Source organism: Natrix helvetica (genome assembly GCF_964273705.1).
Source record: "Natrix helvetica genome assembly, chromosome: 1".
Taxonomy (NCBI): domain Eukaryota; kingdom Metazoa; phylum Chordata; class Lepidosauria; order Squamata; family Natricidae; genus Natrix; species Natrix helvetica.
The window spans coordinates 193,838,920-193,863,504 of NC_138548.1; the positions used below are offsets into that span (position 1 = coordinate 193,838,920).

The window sequence follows — 24,585 nt, forward strand, 5'->3', positions numbered from 1 at the left end:
TTCACTACTGCTTAAGACCCAACTACGTGTTGTCTCCCACAATGTCCTAACCAGCCCAAAAGGACATAGATCCAAACAAGTCACTAAAGTAACAGCCCTAAGGATCCTGTCCTTTTCCTCAAGACCGAGAGGCTTAAACACATCGCAGATTACCAGGCGTCAATCAATTCCACTAAAAGTGCACAATCAGAGAAGTTCAAAGGAGACTTTAGTGATTTTAATAAATAGATGCATGAGAGTATTCTTCATACTGTGCCTGCTCCCCTTCTTTCCAAGAGGGACTAGGTCACCTTGAAGAACAACTAATCTTCAGACATGATAAGTGTAGAGAAGTAATTACATTTTGTTGCTCTTATTGTCATGAGTGAATATTTAAGGAAACTTCATGCTACTTAAAGGCCCTGTTTACAGTACACTGCCTGGCTGATAGAGTCTCATCTAACTTGTGATTTAAAAAAAGCACTGTAGAGTCAAAAAACATGGGAAAAGAAGGAATGTGGACTGAGTACAAAAAAGTATTATAACAGCACAAAAGGAATATGGTAGAGTAAATATATGAAGAGTAAATAAATTGAGAAATGATGGGAACCTTGAGAAAGTCATGGCTGGGTGAAGCTAGTGAAATCCTCCAAATTTAACAAATAGTGTTGGTGTAAACTAGTCTCTCATTAAAGGATAAAGCAGCCCAGTTTGGTGTAATAGTTAAGGCACCAGGCTAGAATCCGAGAGACCCAGAGTTGTAGTTCTGTTTGAGGCACAAAGCCAACCTGATTTTTGGGCGTTCTTTTCTTTATGACCTAGAAAGCAGGAAAGGGCAAACAACGTCCAAGGTTTTGGCAAGAAAACTGCAGTGACTAGTCCAGGCAGACGCCAAGGTCAATAATGACTCGAAGGCACACACATAAACCCTTAGTTTGGAGGTCTCTGAACCTCCAAACTACGCAAAGAAACACTCCTTTAAGCTGCGTAGCTCTTACCAGGATTGATGCTCAGCGAGAAAAGGTGCTATTTTTGAAACTTTTGAAAAGTGTTACGTGTGTGTTAAATAAGGCAAACAAGCAAAATATACAACAGTAATACACAAGACTGGGGAGGGGGATGAGGGAAACTGTCAAGGAGCAGATCCACATCAGTAGAATCCGAGCACTTCCCCACTTCGGAACTCCCTCCCCTCCTCCCTCCCTCCCCTCCTTTTCCTAGCCGCTCCGTCTGCGTCGTGGCCACACGCCTCCTCTGCCTGGCCAATGGGAGAGGAGCGCGCCGCCTCGCGCTGCTAGGAAGCAAGGGCAGGCGAAGTCCATTGGCCTAAGGAGGGGCTGTGGTGAACCCGGGAGGAGACGTCACTTCACCTGCCGGCCTGTCAATCTTCCGCGAAAAAGCTGGGAGCAAACCGTGAAGAAGCAAAGCCTCGGTCAGTCCCAATCTCGGTCAGTATTCTTTTAAACTACGGGTTGAAGTGCTGACCTTGAAATCAGTGGCTCTCCCAGCACTTGTTGGTAGGAAAAGGGAAATTCCCGACTGAGTCCCTTCTCTTTCCCCCTCGAATGGAGAATAGGCGCGTGTAATAGCCGCCTCCCCCAGAACCCCCCCCCCCGAGTTGTGTTTTCTGCTCTGCGGAGCGCTAGGCCCCATTGCTGCTGCTTGCAATTTTGGATAGGATTCTCGGAAGTGGGCCTCGCATATTGATTCTCTGTTTTCCTAATTTACAGGTCCCTGGTGTACTGCTTGAATACCTTTTCCCATTTCTTTCCCCTCATTTTATTTGGCCGTTTCTTTAACCCTAGGAATATTCCCTGTTTGTTTAGTATGTGGTACTTTAGTTTAATTCTGACTTCTGCATTATAAACAGGACTGAACCGAGTTATGGGTATCATCATTCTTCTATTCCAGCATTTTGCTGGAAGACAATTTAGTTGGAACACTCCAGTAATTTTCACAACTTAGGATCTTACAGTTTTCTCCATTTGATCTTTTCCAGAATTTACCCTCCATGGCGCTAAGGTTACCTAGCAGGCTATTTCTGCAATGCAGAGGCAGTGTAACAAACTTCTGTGATACTCGAGTACAGAGCACTAGTGCACCTGTGCCAAAAGGTCAGTGACTGCTTTTCGCTATCAGGTGAGTGTAGAGATAGGACCACGGCTAAGAGATAGATAAATCTATTTAGAATTCTTGGATTTTATGGGGAAGGAACACAAAAGACAGTTGGATTGAGAAATGGGCTTATTTTTGTCACTTGTGTTACAGAAAAAGAAGGGAAGCCTTTGGTGAACGGATGGAAAGGTAAAAAGATTCTTTCTTGCCAATTGTGATTTAGAGCTGCATATCTGAGCTCATATCACCAATCGCTCTTGAAACAGTGTTCCTCCTAGTTCATAGATCCTTCCACTGGGAAAAATTGAAAATCTGTTTGATCTCTTGTATAAGATACACAATCACTGTTAATTCCTTGTCATTAATTTGGTTGGTCTGAGGAAGTATATGAGTTTCCAATGATCTATTCATCTATAGACATAGATTAGATTTTGATTAGATATTTTATTCCCTCAAAAATTGGTTCCAGATATTCTATAAGATACAAACCATTACTGACACTATCACAATTGATTATTTTATAAAACTGTTGTATAGGTGTGTTCCCAGAAATAAGACCCACCAAGCTGGCAACTTCAGTGTATAAATAACAAATTATATAGAATATAACTTTGACATGTATATTTCAGAGCCATATAGTATAATGGTTAAGGTGTGGACTTGGACTAGAAACACAGGGATTTGCACCTTGCCAGGGAAATTGACTGGATAACTTTAGGCAAGCAGCTGTCTCTCAGCCCAGCACACTTTTCAAATATTCCAAAATGAAACCAGATAGGTGAAATAGAATAGTTAAGGCCACAAGTCAACACTTGAAAAACCTATGAATATTTATAAAAATAGCCTGTCCCTTATAAGGGCTTTTCTCAGTACATTTTTCTCTTTGAATCATGCATACTATTCTTTAAGAAAAACAAAGCAAAGACTCCAAATACAAAACATAGTTTCAAGAAAAATGAATTGTATCATTGCAGTTCTGCAGTTTGCCTGTACACCCCGAAGTGGACAATAATCTTATGGTGTTTGTGTGAGAATAATCTAATGTGAGGCAGAGATTTATACAGGTTCGCACTTGCCAACTACACAACTTTTCAGTGGCATTCATGTTACTGTCTATAGGGAGAACTATTGGACTGTGTACTCCCATTATTTCAACAGGCCTTATATGTGACCTGGTGAGGGAATTTCTTTATCAGTCCTTTTGTTCTTTAGGCTAGCTTTAGCTTTCTTCTTCCAGTTCCGAAAGCTCAGTTTGACTGGCGTGATGCCCTACAATTGGAAAGGCTCCTGACTCCGGAGGAAATAATGATGCGGGACTCATTTCGGGCCTATTGCCAAGAAAAGTTGATGCCCAGGATCCTCATGGCCAATCGAAATGAAGGTAACTTTGTATTAACAATGTGGTGTCCTTCATACTTTGAGGCTACAGCTTCTACAAACCTTGGAACTGCTGGTTGGGCTGAGGCTGATGGGAATTGAAATTGAAAACATTTGTAGGGCTATATATTTCCTTTTATTGCTTTATGTACTATAATACATTCTCCCTTTAGAAATAGGGAATCTCCTGTTTGGCATTTGCTGAATGTGCCAATACATTAAATAGCTGTTACTTATTCAGCAGCCCTATGGGAGCAGCATGGGAGGCAGTGGAAGAATTAGTAAATTGCTTTGGATCAGTTTTAAAAAAGGAGTGGTAGTATCTCTAAGTTAAGCAAACTTTAATTTTCTTTCAGATACTCAAGTTCTCAGAAGTGATGATAATCACTCAGGTGATAATGACACCTATCTAGGTGTCAGAAATGAAAATATGTGTGTGTATACATCAATGAGAGTGTCAGACCTGGAAGCCATCTTTTCAGTGTAGTGATGTAGGACACCATGAGATCTTGCCTTATTTTTATCCTGCCTTAGACATAAAGCAAGCTTAGTGATTTCGGGCTATTCTCTCGCACTCAGTCCTAGAAAGACAGTGAAGGCAAACCATTTCTGAATTGTTGCCAAGAAAGCTGCATGAACGAATCCAGAATTAGGGGTCAAGACTCATTTGAAATAATATACATTGTGTGTGTGTTGTTAAATATTCATTATTTCATATGTAATCTTACCTGCCCTTACCTGTGGTGATGCAGTAATTAGAATGCAGTAAAGGTAGGGGTTCATGTGGATTTTATTCCAGTAGTCATTGCCAACTATAGGGCTGGTGCTTATATCAGTTTCTTGGCCATTGAGCCAGCGCTGTCCAAAGACATCTCCATGGCTATGTGGTTAGCATGATGTCGTGGAGCATTGAAGTGGTACCTATTTATCTACTTGCATTTGCATGCTTTCAAATTGCTAGGTTAGCAAGAGCTGGGGCAAGGACGGGAGCTCTCATCACATGGTGCTCAGATCTTGAACTTGGGCTACCAGTTTTCAGCTGACCAGCTCAGTGTCTTAACCTCTGAGCCATCATGGTGCCCTATAATGCAGGATTGTAGGCTAACTCTGTCCACAGCCTGGAGTTCATTTCTCATTGGCTCAAGATTGACTCCGCCTTCCATCCTTCCCAGGTTGGTAAAATGAGGATCCAGATTGTTGGTGGCAATTGCTAACTCCATAAAATGCTTAGAGAGTGCTGTAAAGCACTATGAAGTAGTACATAAGTCCTGCCATTGCTATTAAAATGGAATACTGATTTCCATGTAAATTCAGTAATTGTGACTTTAGGGCTCTAGTAATTATCAAAGTTACTTATCAGTATTATAACATCCTCTATGTTGCATATCAGGCTTCTGGGAAATAGAGCATATTTTTATGCATATTTCTTCCAATACGTTTTGCTTACAATGTTGTAAATTACATTCTTTTATTCTCTGCTATTTTCATTGTAGTCTTTCACCGGGAAATTGTGTCAGAGATGGGGACCCTTGGTGTCTTGGGCCCAACCATCAAAGGTATTGTTAAACATTTTCATGACAGTGAGTGAGCCCATTATAGCAGAAAGGGAGGATTTTTTAGAACTTTTTCATGTTTCTTGGGAGAAGTTCAGAATATATCATGTCTCCATTTCAGCTATAGTTAAAGTATTTGATAAATCATTGCCATCACCTTTCTACCAAAAGTATTTGTATACTTCTTTTATTTGACTGATCAGTTAAATTACTGATCTGTTTTCCGTCAGTGTCTTCAGAGTTTTATCTGCAGTTTAATTTATTACTTAATATTTAATTATTTGTCCTATAAGAGAAAATATTTGAAATACTAGGGTTACTAGTTTTAGAGACTTGGTAAAACTTGATTTTAGTTCGTATTATGGACTGTAGAAGATGTAATAATTACTTTGTATCTGTAATACATATATGTGTGTGTGTATTAGGTCACTATTAATAAATTATTAATAAATTATTCCTTTTTTTGTTTCTAAATATTTGGCAAGTAGGATCTTTCAGGAAAGTTATCTAATTTCTTGACACAGATATTTAATTCTCCATTCTTTTGCCTTAGGCTATGGCTGTGCAGGGACTACTTATGTTGCATATGGACTCCTGGCCAGGGAGATTGAGAGGGTGGACAGTGGCTATCGGTCAGTCATGAGTGTTCAGTCATCTTTGGTGATGCATCCTATATATGCATACGGGACAGAAAAGCAGAAGCAGAAATATCTGCCAGGTCTGGGTGAGTTAATAGTTTAGAAGACTGAATGCAGAAGATTACTCTGTAATTATACCAACACTAGTATGTTTTTATATCTTATTATTTTTGCACATATATGCATATGTATGTTAACATGCATTCACATCATATTTAAACTTGCCTTAATCATCTTATTATTTTTATTTTCTATAATATTTATTGTTTTATCAATGTATAAAATAAAAATAAAAATAGGAAATTAAGGGAAGTAAACAGAAAGGAGGAAAGAAAATATGAGGTACAAGGGAAGAAAAAAAAGGTTTGACTTCTGTCTCTTTTTAGCACAGTACAAGCTAACAACATTACAATCTCAACTTTTAACCTAGCCATTTCTATAATGACAAATCTATCTAATTGGCAAAACCAAAGTCAAAGTTTCATTTGTTTTTCATCACAAACACAAAATCCAGGAGTGATATCCAAATAAAAAACATACATATATTCTCCTCTTTCAATAGATACATTTAACCATTACTATTTTATTTTCTTGTTGAAATAATATGTATTTCTATTTGCACTTAATAATGTTTATAAACTATTACCATTTATATTAATAAAATTCACTGTATTCTTTCAAATTCTTTACCCTTACAGGGAAAAATATTTTTTCATCCATTTTAAAAGACTAAGCTTTTAAAAAAAACTTTTCTAAAATTAAAAGATTCTAATACATCTTTTTAAAACTTCCTCTTAGCATACATACTTTAAAGTTCACATTCAGACCAACAAAATTCCAACTAATTCCAATTAACGCATTAAATTTAGATTATTCCCTCCAAGTTACCATCATAGAATAATGTTTTCTCGTATACATTATTTTAAAACTCTAGATTCTTATTTAAGCTAATATATAGATTTCTTTTTCTCTTAACATATTTTCAAATACACTTTCAATAATATTTTACTAACTTTAAAAATTACTTAAGTATTATATATAAAGGAAAAATACATTTTCAAACTTTAGACTAAGATTTTCTTTCAATTACAAATGTCAAACCAATGAAAATCTATCCTAATTCCAAATGACTCATTACGTTTAAGTCACTCCTTCCAGCTTGTCTTCATGGAATATTTCCTTCCCTCTGGAATGTTTGTCAAATAGTTATAAGCTTCTCTTTTTCTCAAGGATTTTTCAACTTCGTTAATATCCATGAGAAAAAAGTCCCAAACGTGTTCTTTAAAAGTTTGAATTATGTTGGGATGCTTCTATTTAAAGCATCATAATAAAAATTGGTGACAGGTTTATATTCCAAAATTACAGTTGACTCCTCTGCATTGTCAGCTACTTGTGAAATTGCCTCAGTGGTTTCCATCTTTGAAGTAGTTTGAGTAGTCTTTTTAACATCCTTGGAGCACAGCTGTTCTATAATTTACTCCTCCAGCTTCTTCTTTAGTTAAAGAGTATCTTTTTTGTAAGTCACTTAAGAATTGCTGACCAATCAGGAATCATAAAAATTAGTTTTAGCCACCCACAGCAAAGCAGACCAAGCTGCAAATTACTAAAAATAATAAACTAGAACCACAACTATCTGCCCTTATAGTTCTCCATCATTTTTTTAAAAAAAGATAGTCCACACTTTCTTATTTCTTTCTTGTTTAACAAGACAAAATCCCCAAAATGGTGCAGATCTTCAAAAAGACCTAACCCTCAACACTCTCAAACTATTTACTAAGTCTGCATTACTATTATTATTAATCTTCTCATTGTTGCTATCACCCATCTCTTCCCACTTATGACTGTATGACTGTAACTTTGTTGCTTGTATTCTTATGTGTTATATTGATTGTTTCCTAGTATGATTTGATTGCTTATTTCTACCCTACGGCTATCATTTAATGTTGTATCTTATGATTCATGACAAATGTATCTTTTCTTTTATGTACACTGAGAGCATATGCACCAAAGCCAAATTCCTTGTGTGTTCAATCACTCTTGGCCAATAAAGAATTCTATTCTATTCTAAAAGGAATATAGGCTTTAGCTTAATAAAGATTAATAGACCTTAAAATGATTAAGAAATGAAAGGCACAACTTACTATCCATTTGAAAAACAAATTCCAAAATGGCTACTTCTTCAACAACGAACTGATTGCAGCCCCACCCCCCAGCTTTTGGCACACAAGCTGCTTTGCTTCCAAGCGCAACACCTGAAGCTGTTTGCAGACCTTTGTTGTATTGGAGGATCTTGAGGGACTTTCCTTGACCCAGGAGAGTCATATAAATTAAAGGGAATGCCAGTTCCTTCTGTTGATAGTTGAAGCAGCTACATTCCAGGGAAAACTCCCTCAGGGATCCTTCCCTGGGCATGTAGTCAGTTGGCCACCTTTTCACCCGAACTAAACTTGCCCTAATCCTGAAGGGAACCAAATTTATCTTCTCCTATCCAGCCAGCTGACATCTCAGCATTCTGTATGTCCTAAAAATGTGTGCTTCGCAGATCATATTGATGGTCTTACATTTGATTTTTTAAAGTATTTTAAAGAAGTTCTTGTATGTACTAGAAATTCCCTCTTATCTATTTTTATTTTATCTTTTGTATTTTAGAATATACTCTATTAACATTGTTTGGATTTGCAAACTTTGGAAATAACAGTTAAAACTTGCACAAGACAAAATTATAATTATCTCCTTTATTCACATAAAAGACAGTGATGTTACTGTTTTGTTTCCTTGAGTAGCTCAAATCTCTTCCTTTTTTTTACTTTTAGCATTTACAGTATCTCATTCACTGTTCTGAAAAACAGTGAAGTAATTCTTTTCCAAAATCTCCTCATCCTTCAATTTAAATTTGGTTGAGTTTTTTTAAAAAAAACTTTTTGTTTAACCCTAATAATTTTATTTTTACACTTTACCCATCCTATTTTAAAATTATTTTTAAGTCCATGTTTTAGTTACTTTGTTCTTTTCACCATTTCCCAGTACTTTCCTTCCATCTTCTGGTTTGGCTCTGTAGTTCAGACCAGCTTCAATTTTTTCTTTTTGCTTCTGCTGATTTTTTTATCACATTGTTTATTAAGATAGCTTCAGTTTATTTGTTTTAATAATACGTCTCTCTTTTTAAAAGTAAATTATATAATATATATAATTGGGTTGATAGAATTTGTGAATTTTTTTGCCTACCAGAGTCCATAGTACATTGGTAGCTTGGTTCTCATTGTTAATTGGTTCTGGCAGGCACAATGAGTACCAAAAACGATTAGTATCAAACATTTTTTCCCATAATGACTAATACGGTGAACAACAAGCAGCCGACACTGACAAGTTTGACTCTTCCAGCTCTATTTTGAATGGAAATCGAAATTAAGTTCTAGTTTGTGCATCAATTACCAAACAAAAGATGATATCAGGACAAAATTTTAACATCAAAATGTGTTGTGTACCAAATTTGATGAATTTCAAAGCGGTTGAATATCAAGGTACCACTGTAGATTTATCCCTGTGAGAAGTTGTTTGAATAATAACAGGACTTGAGAGAAGGATAATTTAGGAGTTGCTATAGTCATCTTTTGATTTTCCCCCCCATCTTAGCTAAAGGAGAGTTGCTGGGCTGTTTTGGGCTTACAGAGCCTAACCATGGAAGTGACCCTGGTAGCATGGAGACTCGGGCCCAGTATAACCCTTCCAGGAAGACCTACACACTCAATGGTTCCAAGACTTGGTGAGGTTTGCACTTGTCCTTACGTATGCAGATCAGGACAGGGAAGTAACGTAGGCCACTTTACTTATTTTATTTTAAAAATAGATTTAAAAAGATTATTTTTAAATAATGGTAAAACTTTAAGCCCTTGATAATTATAGTGAAAGATTTGAGGGAAGAGGACTGAATTAAAATTTGTTTCTAGAGGATTAGATACCAACTAAGCTTTGCTCTGTTCAGAGATCATTTTTCACACTGTATTTCCCCCTGTAGAGTATGCCTTTTTCTTATAAGAATTGTGTTGAATGTCATACCAAACATTGACAATATACTTGCTGTTCTTTTAGGATCACTAATTCTCCAATGGCTGACCTTTGTGTAGTGTGGGCTGTATGTGATGATGGCAAAATACGGGGTTTCCTATTGGAACGAGGAATGAAAGGTCTTTCTACCCCAAAAATTGAGGGCAAATTTTCACTACGCGCCTCTCTTACTGGGATGATTATTATGGAAGATGTAGAAGTGCCTGAAGAGAATCTACTACCCAAAGTGTCTGGACTCGCAGTAAGATCTCTCTACAATCCATGTGATACTCATTGGCATGTGCAGTGAAACTACTGTGTGTGAATGGTACAGTGACCAGGAATGCTACAAGAGGTGCTAGCCCAAGTTTATTACCAGGGGATGTTGAGAAAGATTGAAAATACATTTTAGTTCAAGCTTAAAAGTATTTCTAGATTATTTAGCTATAAGGTTTGGGTTTATTTCATTATGAATATGTAAATTGCATTGCAACAACAAGTAGTAACTGTACAACTAAGGAACAAATATAAATCTAGTATTCCACTTTTGTTTATATTATGTCTTTGAACAACTTCCTTCAAAAGAACTTGGCCATATCAAATGCTAATTTCACAGGCAGAGTGATTTATGACGTTATTTTAAAAAGGGATTTAATATTTAAAATAAACTTTGGGGCTCACTCAGCTTACTCAGTTGTAAGCTTGCAGAACAGCTAGTAGGCAAATGGTAGATAGCAATCATGTGGATGATGCTTGGAAGTCCATATCTTTTTGGAATAGAAGGAATATTAATAAATTCCTTCTCTGAATCGTAATGTCTTTCTCTTCCCACAGGGACCTTTTGGCTGCTTGAATAATGCACGTTATGGCATCTCCTGGGGAGCACTGGGTGCTGCTGAGTTCTGTATGCATACAGCCAGGCAATATACTTTGGATAGGTAAAGTTTTGAGATTTCTGGAGAGATGTTACATGCTTTTTTCGCCCTCACCAGGCTCCAGAGGCTTTATAGGAGCCTGGGGAGGGCGAAAAGAGCCTCTCCCGCCGGAGGCCCTCCGGAGGCTTCAGGGATTGTCCGGAGGCTTCCCTGAAGCCTTCGGAATGCTTAAAACGACCCTCCGAGCAAACCGGAGGGTCGTTTTAAGCGCTCCGAAGGCATCAGGAAAGCCTCCGGACGGTCCCTGAAGCCTTCGGAATGCTTAAAATGACCCTCCGAGCAAACCGGAAGTGACTTCCGGTTTGCTCGGAGGGTCGTTTTAAGCGTTCCGAAGGCTTCAGGGAAGCCTCCGGACGGTCCCTGAAGCCTCCGGAGGGCCTCGGGGGGGGGGGGGCTCTTTTCGCCCTCCCTAGGCTCCTATAAAGCCTCTGGAACCTGGGGAGGGCGAAAAATGGCTTTTAAAAACGGTGAACTCAGCTGGCCAGCGCACGCATGCGCGCTGGCCAGCTGACAGGGCAGCACCTCGCGTGCCCTGACAAATGGCTCCACATGCCACCCATGGCACTTGTGCCATAGGTTCGCCATCACTGTTCTAGAATGTTTCCAGTATTTTATCAACTCTTTTTCCCCCTACCATACCTGTGCAATGGTTTTAGCTGAATTATCTCATCCATTCATTTTAGAATCCAGTTCAGAGCCCCCTTGGCAAGAAACCAATTGATCCAGAAGAAATTGGCTGACATGCTCACAGAAATCACTATTGGCTTACAGGCTTGTCTGCAACTCGGGCGCTTGAAAGATGAAGACAAGTAAGCATATATTTGTATATGTCACTAATGGCAGAATTGTGAATACTGACCTTTTTTTCTCAAAGATAGAGCTAGTCAAATGAAAGATAAAATGTACCGCACTACTACATTTTGTATCTGGGGAAACATTTTAAAAGATCAGTACCTCTGCTGGAGAGAGACAGAGATAAAAGGGAGGATCAAATTGTTCTCCTTTTCTTAACCCACAAATTGCATTTTTTTCAGTTTCTCCCAGCATTGCAATGTGCATCAATAATAATAAAAAAAATTATACTGCAGCTAGCACACATCTGGGATTATTGCAGTGCAGAGAGTAGAAATTAGAAATTATACTCTAAATATAGTAACCCCTTACCATTTTATACTAGGCATGAGAAAAAGAAAGATCTTTATTAAGCTACAGGAAAACAGGGAGAAAAGGGAGCTACATTTAAGCTTAAGAGAATATAGGAGCTGCAATTTCATTTCTCAGAAGACAATCATCTATTAAATATGCTGTGTTAAGTTCCTGGGAAGCTGCAATCAAGCTTGAGCCAACAGAGAAAGCCTGAGCTATAGTGCTCAAGCCTGTGCTTTTAAAAGCAATTAATAGCAAGAAGAAGAAAAATTGTATGACCACAAGATGTGGTTAGTTATTGCCATTCTTTTCTTTTTCATCATAATCCCAATGAAAGTGCTATTGTTATTCATTAGTGCCACTGAGCTTCCTTTCCATATTTAATAGAGGGGAGAGAGGGAGATTCATGATTATTAAGGAGGGGAATTCTCACCAAGGACCTTGGTCTTCCCATCCATTTTTTTAAAAAAGGTGCTATGCTAACTGTGATTTCTGTTACATCTGATTTGTTATGTATTTTGTATGAAAGCCTAGGGACCTAAGCCCTTTCAATCCTTGCTTGATTTCAGCATTTGTCCTATGTTCCCAGGGCAACTCCTGAGATGATCTCTATGCTGAAACGGAATTCCTGTGGGAAAGCCCTGGAGATTGCCCGGCAAGCTCGTGACATGCTTGGGGGCAATGGAATTGCAGATGAATATCATGTTATCAGGCATGTTATGAATTTGGAGGCAGTTAACACATATGAAGGTAAAAAAGGATTGTAATTGTATCCAGCAAACATGTTATTTAGAAACATGTTCCATTATTTTGCTTCATTTATATATTAATTTTTTAAAGACAATTCTAACAACATTTTTCCCTTTTTGCCTTCAGGGACTCATGATATCCATGCTCTCATCCTTGGTAGAGCTATCACTGGACTTCAAGCATTCACAGTTGGGAAATAAACACATTTCCCTAGACTTTAGCTTTCCTCTACATGATTCCAGTTGTGAACATCACTTGAGATGGTTTATGATGCTGGAATATCTTTATAAGATGAGCATGAGTGCTTCTGCTGACCAGATTGTGATCCAGTTCAACTTAATTTTTGTAAGCTGAAAGAAATCAGGCATTTAAAAATTCTCTGTTGTTCACCAAAAATACAGAAAGAAGTTAAAAGTGCTGCATTATGCTAAAAGAAAAACTTTTTTCTAATTGGTGGAAGGATAACACTGTGGTCTAGGAAATGTTTTGGAATTGTCTAATGGTTTTTGAGAAAAACTATTTTGGTATGTAACTGTAGGTATTTGATCCTTTAAAGCTGACTGCTGTTCCAGGGTCCAGTCAGAGCCTTGAGGTTTATACCAGAGTCGGTAATCTACAATTTATAGTTTTAAAAAATCCAGGTAATATTCTTCTCTTTTGTGTAAGAGGAAATTGTAATACTTGCAAACAAAGAAGGTGAAAATCAGAATGTACTAGCTACTCTGTGCTGTTCCTGCCATGTGACATAACTAGCTGCTGTTTTTAGTGCCTTCATCGACAGTGTTAAATAAAGATTGATTTTTTAAAATATTAGAACACATTTTTGATGGTGTGTTAAGCTATTTCAGCTCAGATCCTTGCCCCTTTGAATAAGGTCCCCTTTGTGCTTTCAAAAATAAATTTAATGTGATGAATTTCCAACAGTAGTTTGTGTAGGATAATTAGTTGAAACCTGATATTAGTGACCAAAGAAAATTGGCCTTTCCTGTGAGCATTTCTTTCACATCTTTACTAGCACTTATTAAACATCTTTACTAGCAATTATTAAACTCTTTGGATAGAGATTAAATAGAGAAAACAATCCATTTCTACCCAAGGAGACTGTGAGTGGCACTCTTTGTCATAAGTATAGTAACAAAACTACACTTGTAAGAAAATACTTGAAGTTGTCTTTATTTAAAGCAGTAAAGTACTATTTGTACCTTTTGGCTGTTACACTTCTGCTTTGGTAAAGAATTCAGAAAACAGTGAGTGGGGTATGACAATTCTGAGTTCTGTTAGAGTTTGATAAAATGTAGTGAGTGTGGCTTGAAGGCTGATGCATGGTATTCCAAAATCAGTGATATTGGGCTATATTTTGCAAATGGCTAGGAATTTTATGATTTCATATGCTTCTTAACATATATATAATTCAGCAAATTTTCCCTATCATCAAGATTCATATATAATGTATATTTGGGTTCTTAATTCTCTATATTCTTTAATATGCAGTATGACTTTTAAGTGTTCCTCAGTATGTCAAGGGTTTTGTTTGTTTAATCTATGTACAGTAATTAATAATTTTCTAAGACAGAAGTTACATTATGGATCAGTTAAGACTGTAAGACATGAGGTCCAATCTCTGAGCCTTGAATGTAGCCCCCAGAGACCACCAAATATTGTCACATTATGAAAAGGAGAAAAAATGATTCTATTTAAAGACAACTTAAATCGATTTTTTTCCTGGTTCCACCACCTCCTTATCCCTGATTTTTAGAATAGAACTCACAACATACCACCAAAGTTGAAGTAAAGCTGTTAGATCAAGAAAAGTTGTGTAATCATGAGCCAAGAAGTTGATTTCTAATACTTAAGTAGCACTAAATAGGATGCAAATGCAGAGAAAAATGTGATGATGTTTCTAATTAAAAGGACAGACATGAAAAGTTTTTTTGTGGTTTACCATAGCGCACTGTACTATCAAGCACTGAAATTTAACTAAAAAAAACATTCTGGAAAATAACAGCACAGAAAATAATGACCTGGTTAACTACTGCAAGAAGACCTTACAGACTGACTACAAACAATGGCATGACAAAGTAGCAACAATGGTGCATTGGAAGATCTGCAAAAAATACCACTGGCCTACAAGCAAGAACTGATGGGATTATAAAATAGATAAAGTAAAAAGGATAATGAAAAAGCTAAAATGTTATAGGACTTTAGAAGTCAAACAGACAGGCATCTGCCACATTACATGCCAGACTTAACAATTGTCGATAAGAATGACAAAAAAAGTCTGGATAGTAGATGTGGTAGTACCTGGAGATAGCAGAATATAAGAGAATGACATGGAGAAGGTAACAAAATACCAAGATCTGCAAATAGAAATAGAACAACTGGCAAATGAAAGCAAAGATAGTACCAGTAGTAATAGGCGCCTCGGGTGCAATCCCAAAAGCACCAGAGCACCATTTGAACACCATTGGTATCAACAAGTTCACCATCAGTCACCTGTAAAAGGCAGCTTTACTCAAACAGCTTACAATTTGTGACAATGCCTCAACATCACCTGCCTATGTCAGGTCCCTGAAAGGACTTGATAGGTGGATAAAAGTGCCAAATCCAGTCTAAACAACTGGCTGACTGTGACAGACAATAATAAAATAAATACCAACAAATTATTTTTATTTCTGAAGTTTATGCTACGTTTGTGAACATTTGTTTTTTTCTTTTTTAAGACAAAATTTTTATTGGTTTTAGAAAAAATAATTAGGAAAAGGGATGGTGGATAAAATTACAAATTTTGACAGTTACATTATGCAGAAAATGCCCCCCCCCCCCATTCTCATAACTTTCATTTATTAATACATTAGATTGTTGCTACTTAATAGTATTTTGTCAGCATATAACCCTTTATCTTCAAATAATTTCAATCATTCTATATTAAACAGATTCTCTAGTTCATTTCTGTGATCTGAGTTTTCTCGATGTTGCCTCCTCTCCCCCCTCCAGCAGGGCTCTGGCACCTCCCGTGTCCTGTATGTCCCGTGTAGTGTCATCAGGTCTATCTAGGAGGACTTTGTTTTTTTTCCATGAAGGCCTCAGCCTCCATAGTTGTGTTGATTCTAACTCTCGTGTCCTCCCAGAATATTAGCATACCTCCTGGCAAAAGCCATCTGAACCACACCCCTTTCTGGTATAATTTCTTCGCTAGAAGCGAATAGTTTTTTCTTTTATCTCTAACTTTCTTTGGGATTTGTTTCAGAATGGCTATTTCTCTATCTTTGTATTTTAATACCTGCCCCCTTTGTGCACTCAGAATCTCATCTCTTGTAGTCTTTCTGAGAAATTTAATGTGGACCTCCCTTGGAACGTTATGTGTTCTGGCGTATGTTGAGTTTACTCTATAGACCAGGTCAATGTCCCACCCCAACTGTTTTGATATATTCAGCCAGTAAGTTTGTCATAATATCCCTCAGGTCTTCATCATCAGCCTCAATTACATTTTGAAATCTAAGGAAAAAAAACACCCTTTCAAATTCCATTTTTATCTGATGGTTCTCAAGTTCTTGGTTTCCTCTCTGGACCCCTTTCACCTCCCCCCTCATCTCAGCCGTCCCCTCCTCCAAAAGTTCCAGTCTCTGTGAATTTTGAACCGTTCGGTTTTGGTTCTCTCTGAGCTGTTCGTTCATTTCTTTCAATTGGCTTTTCAAGTCCTCCTGCCCCTTTAAGAGTTGTTGAAACATCTGTTGAAAGTCCACCTCCGCGGGCTTAGGCTGGAATAGAGATGTTAGTGTCTGTTGTCCACTGGGGCTGGACATTGAAGATGCTGGGGCAGAGCCAGCGAAACCCGGTTTCCCAGCTGGTGGTCTTTTGGGTGGCATTGTAGTAAGAAAAGCTCAGGAGTGACTATGTCAATACAGAGAAGAAACAGTTGTAAAGGTGGATAGACGAGAGAGATCGCGAGGCAGGCAGTCCAGACAAATAAAGACCTTTTCTAAATTCTAAGTCCAAGCAATAAAATCCATTGTTCCAAGTCCAGGATAAAGTGTAACAAGAGATATCTCTGAGTGTCACAGAGACAAAGACAAAATGCCAGCGGTTTCTGTGGGTGGAGTCAAGTTTCAAAGTACATGAAGACAATGGAAGTGTGCCATCTTGTCCTGCCAGCTCCGGGATCAGAAGGCAACAAACCAAAAGTTTTCAAAGTTTCAAAAAACAGATTGTCACCTCATTTTCACAATCGCAGTAAAATAAATCTGTTGTTTACTATGAGCGTGACTTCATTCCAGAGCTCACCCCCCTCCTCCTCCTCCTCTGGGGGCAGGGAGCAGTTTAGAGCCGCTTGTCCAAGGGGGGGGAATCCCCCTCCCTCCAGTCACACTTCCCAGGAACAGGTTGAAAGTTTTTTCTAAAGAGCTGACAGTCTTTTTGTTTTTCCTTCAGTCACAAGAGGGAACGGGGGAGGGGGGGATTTCCATCTCACCGCATTGTAGCTGTGTCCTTCACATCATCAGTCTCGCCCAGCTGCCTCAACGCGAAGACGCAGAAGCGCCTCCCCTTTTGCCTCCCGGTGCCTAGGGCGATGCAGGGAGCCCCCCCCCCGGTCGCTGCCGACACAGGGGGTCCCCCGCTAAGCCGCCCCCTCGGCAGGAGCCTCTCCGGGGCTTCCTGTGCCCCCCGATCAAGGGGGAGCCCACCAGGAGCACGCGGGGCTAGCAGAACATGCCCGTCGCGAACCGCAGCCGGAACCGGAAGTCATGAACATTTATGTTTAAAGTGTGAGTGTTTACCAAGTTTTAAATAACTTGTTCATTTCTTAGAACACTGGATATCATCTTTGTCCTAAGCAATTATCCTTTACAGATACCATATTTTTGGAGTGTAAGAAGCACCTTTCCCCCCCCTAAAAGAGGATGAAAATGTGGGCGCATCTTATACATCGAATGTAGCCCCACTCACCCACCAGCCCCCACCCTTTGGCCTCTGCTCCCAGCAATTTACCTCTTTGCAGCAAACAGAGCTTGCAGAGGCTTCAATAAGCTATAGCAATCCCTGCAGCCTCTAACACAGTGGTTCTCAACCTTTCCAAAATCTGAAGAGATTTGATCTGAAGAGGCCCAGTGCTATTGTTTTAAAAAGTGCTATTCTTTTAAATAGCAGAGAATAACTATACTTCCAGAAAGCACATTTTAACAGCACCTGTATAAGTATAGTCTGAAATATAACACTACAAACAGTGTATATTGTTTGTACTGTTTGTTGCAAGGAGACAAATTGCTGAGAGGCAGAGGTAGATATTTTTCCCTTGTTTTCCTCCCCAAAATCTAGGTGTGTCTTATACCCCGGAGTGTCTTATACTCTGAAAAATACGGTAATTAGTATTTTTTTGTACTTTCATACTATAAATCTGAGACTTTCAGCTAAATACCTATATATGTTTATCTAGTCAGCAATGACAGACTTATACTGCCCTTATAGCACTTCATGTTCTTGATATGATGACTTTCAAGAGATTGCACAATAGCAACATTCTGATTCAGCTGAATTACAATCAGCAGACTAAAGGGACTCAACTAAACAAGGATTTGCTTTGCTGAAAATGCCCTTATGGAATGAGAAAGGGAAAAGAGAACAAATGAGTATCATGTTTGTACCGTATTTCCCTGAAAATAAGACCCATGCACGATTTTTCAGGATGCTCGTAATATAAGCCCTACCTCAAAAGTAAGCCCCAGTTAAGTTCATCAGCCCTTGGGGGAGGACGTGGACAGCAGAGAAGGCGGCAAACACACAGGGTTCGACGGTATCTAGCAGCTAAAGTCCGCTGGCCCCTTGGCGCACTCTGGCTGCACAGGTGTGTCCCAAGTGTTGCGACTGCCAGGCCAGCCCTCCAAGCAGCAGGTATAGGCATGGGTGGGAGCTGCACAGTCTGGCCCACTGGATGTGTCACGTGGCTGCCCACCCACTCCGTACTGTGAGCCCCAAAGTGCGCTGGCCAAGGGGCCAGCGAGCTGTAGCTGCTGCCTGACACCGTTGGCCCCCACGCTCTTGTCTTGTGCATGTGCTGGGGAGGTGGGACCCTGGGTTGGGGCAGGGCAGCAGGGGCTGGTCCCTCGCCATCACCCATGTTTCCCGGAAAATAAGCCCTGATGCTTTTTGGCTCCCCTTTTTAGCAAAAAAATAAATAAATAAACCAGGTCTTATTTTTGGGGAAACTGTAGGTACTGACTACATTTACTAGGACATTTATTGATTGTATACCTCTGTAAGTAGTGATAATAGTTCAAATGTTTTGAAAAGAAAGTAAATTACTGTATATTAATGTAACTAATTTTATTGAGATTATGAACTAGAAAGTGATTCATTTACAAATAAGTAATGAAAAATCAAAAGAGTGCTTGAAAATAAACCTACCTATGAACACAATAGATTTGGATGCCATTTTGCAATTCAAAGAAGCCAAATTACTACTTACTGGCACACATCTATTTATTTATGTACTTATTTATTCTTTCTTTCTTACTGTATTCTTTCCCCCTCCTTTATTTTTTTACCCACGAAATTACAATTCAGGTTGAGCACACAGGTCTTTATACATCATCTCCACAGTATGACAAACTTGCTTGAGTTCATTTTCAATTTGTCTGATCTTCTCCATGATCTCAGAAAGCTCTTGCAGTTTATCCTGAATAAGCTTGTTATTATGGTCATAAACAGGAAATACACTTTCCTCCAATTTTTCTGCCAAGCTTGAAACCTTTGAAAGAAAAAGAAACAGTTAAATTGAACTTGGCACACTTCTTTGCCTACTTTTGATTTTAAATAGTAATAAATACGTCCACTTACAATAAATGATAATGTAACTTTTCATAGAGTAATCAAAAATCTGGTGAAGTAATAGAGTATAACAAACAGGAACAACTGGGTTGTGCAAGCTTCAAATATTCAGAAAGCTGATAGATTTCTTTACTTGGAAGCTGTGGGCTATAGTATAATATGACAATCATGTATTTGTACTAAGTTCAGCATCAATGTGATCACTGGGAAGCCAGGCTGCCCAAGGAGAGGAGAACTTGCTCAAGTCAAAGATAAAGTGTCATTTTCTGATTCCTTTGTGATATGTGTACAGCCCTAACAATTATTAGAATCCAGATTGAAATAGTAGTGAGCATATAATTATCCTTGCAGCGCTCCTGCTTTTACCACGATTGTGATCTATTTTTGCTGCTTACATGGAATGTTCATCTATACTTTAATAGAGAATAATATAAGATAAAATAACAGGGCTAGAAGGATTGTTGGAGGTCTTCTAGTCCAACCCCCTATTCTATTCATGAAAACCTTCAGTGATGGAGAACCCAGAACTTCTGGAGACAAGCCAGTTCACCATTTAATTGTCCTTACCAGGAGGCAATTCTAGATTGGATCTCTCTTTAACAATCTTCCACTTCTTATTCCTTGTCCTGTCCTCAGATGCTTTGGAAAATAGGTTGACCCCCTTTTCTCTGACAGCCCCTCAAGTATTGGAAGACTGCTATTCTGTCACCCCTAAGTCCTCTTCATTAAACTAGACATACCTAGTTCTGTCAACTGTTCATATGGTTTAGCCTCCAAATCCCCCCCTTTTTTTTGCTCTTTTTGCATTCTTTCAAAGGTCTCGACATTTTTTTATATTATGGTGACTAGAACTGTACACAATATTCTAAATGTGGTCTCACTAATGCAGTATAAAGCAGGTCTATCATTTCATATTATCTTGATACTATCCCTCTATTGATGCAGCTGGGCCGTACTTAAGTGATGGTCCACAAGGACATCTAGATCTCTCTCACATGTATTACTATTGAGCCAGTTACCACGTATTCTATACTTGTGCATTTGGTTTTTCGTGCCTAAGTATAGAACCTTTCTTTTTTCACCACTGAAATTCATTTTGTTGGAAAGGGCCCAGTGTTCAAATCTGCCAAGATCCTTCTGAATCTTGAGTCCGAAGTGCTAGCTATTCTACTCAACTTATGTCATCTGCAAATTTGATGGGTTCCCCTTCTATTTCCGTATCTAGTTCATTTATGAAGATGTTAAAGGGTACCGGGACTAACTTTGAGGTATGCTTCCATCCATGCAGATGTAGTTCCATTGAAGACTACATGCTGAGTGTGGTAGGACTGCAAATGCTTCTGCTGGTGGTTCTTTCTATCCCATATTATTCTAATTTATTAAGAAATAAGCTGGGGTCTACGTTCAGTTAAAGTCTAATGAAATCTAAGTAAACTATATCTACAGAATTTCGCTGATCCATTAATTTAGTCACTGTCAACGAAGTACTGTAAGATTTGTCTGGCATGATCTGTTTTTAACAAATCCATGCTGGCTTCTGGAAATTACCTTGCTCATTTCTAGATGCTCACAAATCTGCTGCTTGATTATATTTTCCAGGATATTCCAGGAGAGCACTGCTATTTATTATTTACATATTTTTATTTTTGATTATTGCATTTTAAATATATTTTACTACATTGCTGCATGTAGTAATACAGTAATTCAGTTATTATGTTCAGTGGAAAGGTGAGATATAGAATCCATATATGAAATTACTTAAACTGAGGAACTATTGCTTAGCAAAGGCCAATTTTATTAAACCATAAAATTGAATTGTAAGAATTTAGAATGTTAACAAAGAAGCAACAGGGTTTATTTAATACTACAATCTTAAAGGGAAACCAGATTTAAAATACTTTCTGAAGTAATTCAAACTGATTATATAATATAAACAATTCACATCCTATTGAAGTGTATAACTATGGAAATGGAGGGGGCAATTATATAAAAGTAGTATCTGAATCTTTTCTCAGGCTGTAAAAAGTTAAAAATAATAAATATATTAGAAAAATAGATTTCCTGTGATTAAGATTCTTTTGACAGGAAATATAACATCTAAAGAAAAAAGCAAGCTCCTTTAATATATATTTGGTAATCAAGCTAAATACTATTGATTTAATATTCTGTCTTTGAATACTTGAAGAGCCTATATTTTAATATGTATTATATGCATTTTTGCTCCAGTTTGCCTCTAAGATAATACACATTTATTAAAGCAAAATATCAAAATATATAACTCATATGTGAAGAAAAGGATGAAAACTAGAAGAAATGCACCAAAGGGAACAAGTAGAAGAAGAGGGAATAATGGCTAGAAGTATTCCAGGAACAGGTAATAAAACGTAAAATAGGTAATATTTCTAGCTATCTAAAATACACTCAAATTTAGTTTGATTCTTAGGTGAGGAGTTCAAGTTGCTTTCTTGGCAAAAATATAGAAGTAATTATTAATTACTTTTTAAAATAGCATCAAATGTTTTGAATTCAATTGTTTCAACTGGAAATAATAGTTATGACCTTGCCAATAGTTCAAGAATGTTACAAATTCAAAAGAGTTGCTTCAAGCTTGGGAATACCAGAACAACTTCAGAAATGTCTTAATTAGATTGGAACAGTTTATCCAAAGTCAAAACAGCTATTCTGAATATGAAAATGTTTATGACTTTTTAAAAAAGATTTGCAAGTCTAATCTACAGCCAGAGAATTTCCTAATGATTTCCTCTCCATGTTCTAACCAGATTAGACCATGCTTAATTTTTTTCAAGTTGAGCCATGTTGTCAATGTGCTGCCATCATTTTGATTAAAAGCAAAAAGATAATGAAGAAAATGAATTACAAACACATTAGGAAAGGAGGGAAAATACAGCAAACATTCATGATGAATTTAGTTATCTTTTTCAGAGTATTTGAAAAATGAGGCTCTCACTTTTAGGAGTTAATTCTTTGGAATAATTTGGAAAATTAAATTTAATAATTATTTTCTATTTCTCAAAACTTTTGAATGTTTTTACCACCAGATTTGTTCCTGTTTTACCTTCATCAGAAGACTTTCCCTGAAGTTGTTCATGAGTACATGGTCTTTCTTCCTATTGTCATTAATCTTATCAATTAGTTGCTGTGTTCTTTCCTGAAGACTTTCAATAGTTGAATCTAGGGCTATAAAGTAATTTGAGGCTTTGCTATCTGGCCTTCCTCCACTTACATTTGCATTGGGAAGAAGTGTTTTAGGAGAATCTTTCCTATATTTTCAGAAAAATAAAAATTGAAATGTCTTACAGTATAAAATTAATAGTTTCTATGCATAGGCAGAGCTGATTATATTACAAATAAAATTATTTTCATAATGAAGTGTGCACATTACAATAATTATGGAGTTTCTTGAATCTATACACAACTCACATGCCAGATGTAGTCCAAGAAAATTTGACTACCACCTCACTTCACCATATTCAAAACAATGGAAGCCAATGGATTGCAGAGAATAGTATTTCATATAATTTTCATGTTACTTCTTCAGTTTTTTTATTAACAAAATGTCTATACTGTCTCAATACAACAATTAAATCAATTTTTAAATGTCATAAATGATTTATTTCCATTATCAAATTTGTTTTCCAACTGCATTCATATATCATACTAATCCCTAATAAAGTCTGTTTGTAGCATAAATTGGTTATGTGAAACTAACCATTGCAAATTGTAAACTAAACTATAATTTAGATTGTTATTCAAATAATACATTAACACATATGAACAAGATCAATGTAAGACAGCAAGCAAATCATCTCTAAAATATCATTTTAGTTGCATTGGGCACAAACCTGCACCATCAATAATATTTTATGTGGTTCTAGCTACTATTACTGTTACATATTTCCTCATAGGTGCAAGATTGTAGTTTTTTGTAAATGTTATGCTAAAAATCAACCTTTTGTGGGGGGAAATATGTTCATAGATAGTATCCAACTCATTTTGGATTTACATTTGACTGTTGAAGAGTTTAAAGTTTCACAATACTTTTTAAAATCATACCTTAATGGATTATCATTTAATTCATTTCTTTCTGAATTAGTGAAGAATACACTGTTTGATTTATCTTGTTCTTGCTCTGTCTCTTGGAATTGAAATTCTTGAGTAGTCATAATAGCTTTTAAGGATGAGGAAAAGAGATGTCATCAGAAGGCAGTTAATCTACATTTTTGTTGATCGTGCTATTGTACCAGTTTTCTGCAAAAGCTAAAAGTTGATAAAATTCTATATCCTTTTAATGTAGTTTAATTATAACCTGATTTCAAATATGTTGAACACAATTCAATAGTTTCTGGGCACATGTTGAGCTTTACATGATAGAAAATCCATTTCAATTATAGAAAAATTATAGAAAATCCAAAAGGATTTTCTATAATTGTGATTATTTCCATTACTCTGTGAGAAACTGCTTAGATATTTTGACAGCAGTTATCTTTATTTCTATGATAATGTGCACTTGGCAAAACCCATTCACCCAACCATAGACATAAAAGGCTGCTCTTAGAATTGCTGAAATTGACAAAATGGGCAGTTAAGATTATGAATTCTCAAATTGATTTCCAATGAGCAATTTGTAACAGTCACTCTCCATCATTTTTCTAAAGACATCAGATCCTCCATATTCCAGTGTTGTAATAAGAAACAAAACAGAAGTATGTGAATGGATGCCAACATAAGGGAATGTTATGCTGAGATAGGCAAGTGGTATCCCCAGATTTTCTTCTTCAAAATTTGAAAATAACAACACAAAGTATCCTGGTGAATAGCTAGTGGGATGGATTTGATAGATCTTAAACCGTAAAGGCATGGGAAATATCTGTTTAAACACTTCCTCAGTCATCAAACTGGGCAACCACTAACTTTCATGCTACCATTAAACAGCATTAAATACTGCTCTCCATTTTATTAAAGATATCATGTTTTTTTTAAAAAAAACACTATTTTCTACTTAGCGTACTGATAATGCAGATAGTCCTCATTTAGTGACTGCCTTGTTTAATAACTATTCATAATTATGGCAGTGATGAAAAAATAGCTTTACAACCAATCCTTGCATTTATGAACTTTATAGGTCTGTAAAGCAAAGGAAAACTGAAGTAAGATTGTAAGCACAATGATAGTTTCACTTGGCAACTGCTTTGCTTAATTACTGTA

At 37.2% G+C, this 24,585-nt stretch overlaps 2 protein-coding genes across 5 annotated transcripts; one reads left to right on the forward strand and one right to left on the reverse strand.

The window, feature by feature from the left end:
• The first annotated feature begins 1,265 nt into the window (after positions 1 to 1,265).
• Positions 1,266 to 13,345, forward strand: GCDH (glutaryl-CoA dehydrogenase). 4 transcript variants are annotated; one of them, XM_081947248.1, is made up of 12 exons: positions 1,266 to 1,427; positions 1,979 to 2,093; positions 2,248 to 2,283; positions 3,332 to 3,475; positions 4,965 to 5,027; positions 5,578 to 5,748; positions 9,296 to 9,425; positions 9,752 to 9,968; positions 10,541 to 10,644; positions 11,325 to 11,450; positions 12,377 to 12,537; positions 12,664 to 13,345. In XM_081947248.1, the coding sequence occupies exons 2-12, from the start codon at positions 1,991 to 1,993 to the stop codon at positions 12,735 to 12,737; spliced, it is 1,329 nt and encodes a 442-aa protein (XP_081803374.1). In that variant the 5' UTR covers positions 1,266 to 1,427; positions 1,979 to 1,990; the 3' UTR covers positions 12,738 to 13,345. The 4 variants fall into 4 exon arrangements, with proteins under 4 accessions (XP_081803374.1, XP_081803376.1, XP_081803377.1 ...); XM_081947249.1 differs by lacking the exon at positions 1,266 to 1,427 and adding an exon at positions 1,450 to 1,496; XM_081947250.1 differs by lacking the exon at positions 2,248 to 2,283.
• A 4,261-nt stretch (positions 13,346 to 17,606) lies between these two features.
• Positions 17,607 to 23,543, reverse strand: SYCE2 (synaptonemal complex central element protein 2; the record flags this gene model as incomplete). The annotated part of the gene is made up of 3 exons (XM_081957866.1): positions 17,607 to 19,279; positions 22,436 to 22,640; positions 23,434 to 23,543. The coding sequence occupies 3 exons, from the start codon at positions 23,541 to 23,543 to the stop codon at positions 19,085 to 19,087; spliced, it is 510 nt and encodes a 169-aa protein (XP_081813992.1). The 3' UTR covers positions 17,607 to 19,084.
• Positions 23,544 to 24,585: the final 1,042 nt, after the last annotated feature.

What these genes read in the sequence shown, in the direction of transcription:
- GCDH (XM_081947248.1), top strand. Translation starts at nt 1,991, where the DNA reads ATGGCGCTAAGGTTACCTAGCAGGCTATTTCTGCAATGCAGAGGCAGT. An exon ending in CCAAAGTGTCTGGACTCGCA is followed by an intron (nt 9,969 to 10,540) that starts GTAAGATCTCTC and finishes CTCTTCCCACAG; the next exon opens with GGACCTTTTGGCTGCTTGAA. An exon ending in AGGCAATATACTTTGGATAG is followed by an intron (nt 10,645 to 11,324) that starts GTAAAGTTTTGA and finishes CATTCATTTTAG; the next exon opens with AATCCAGTTCAGAGCCCCCT.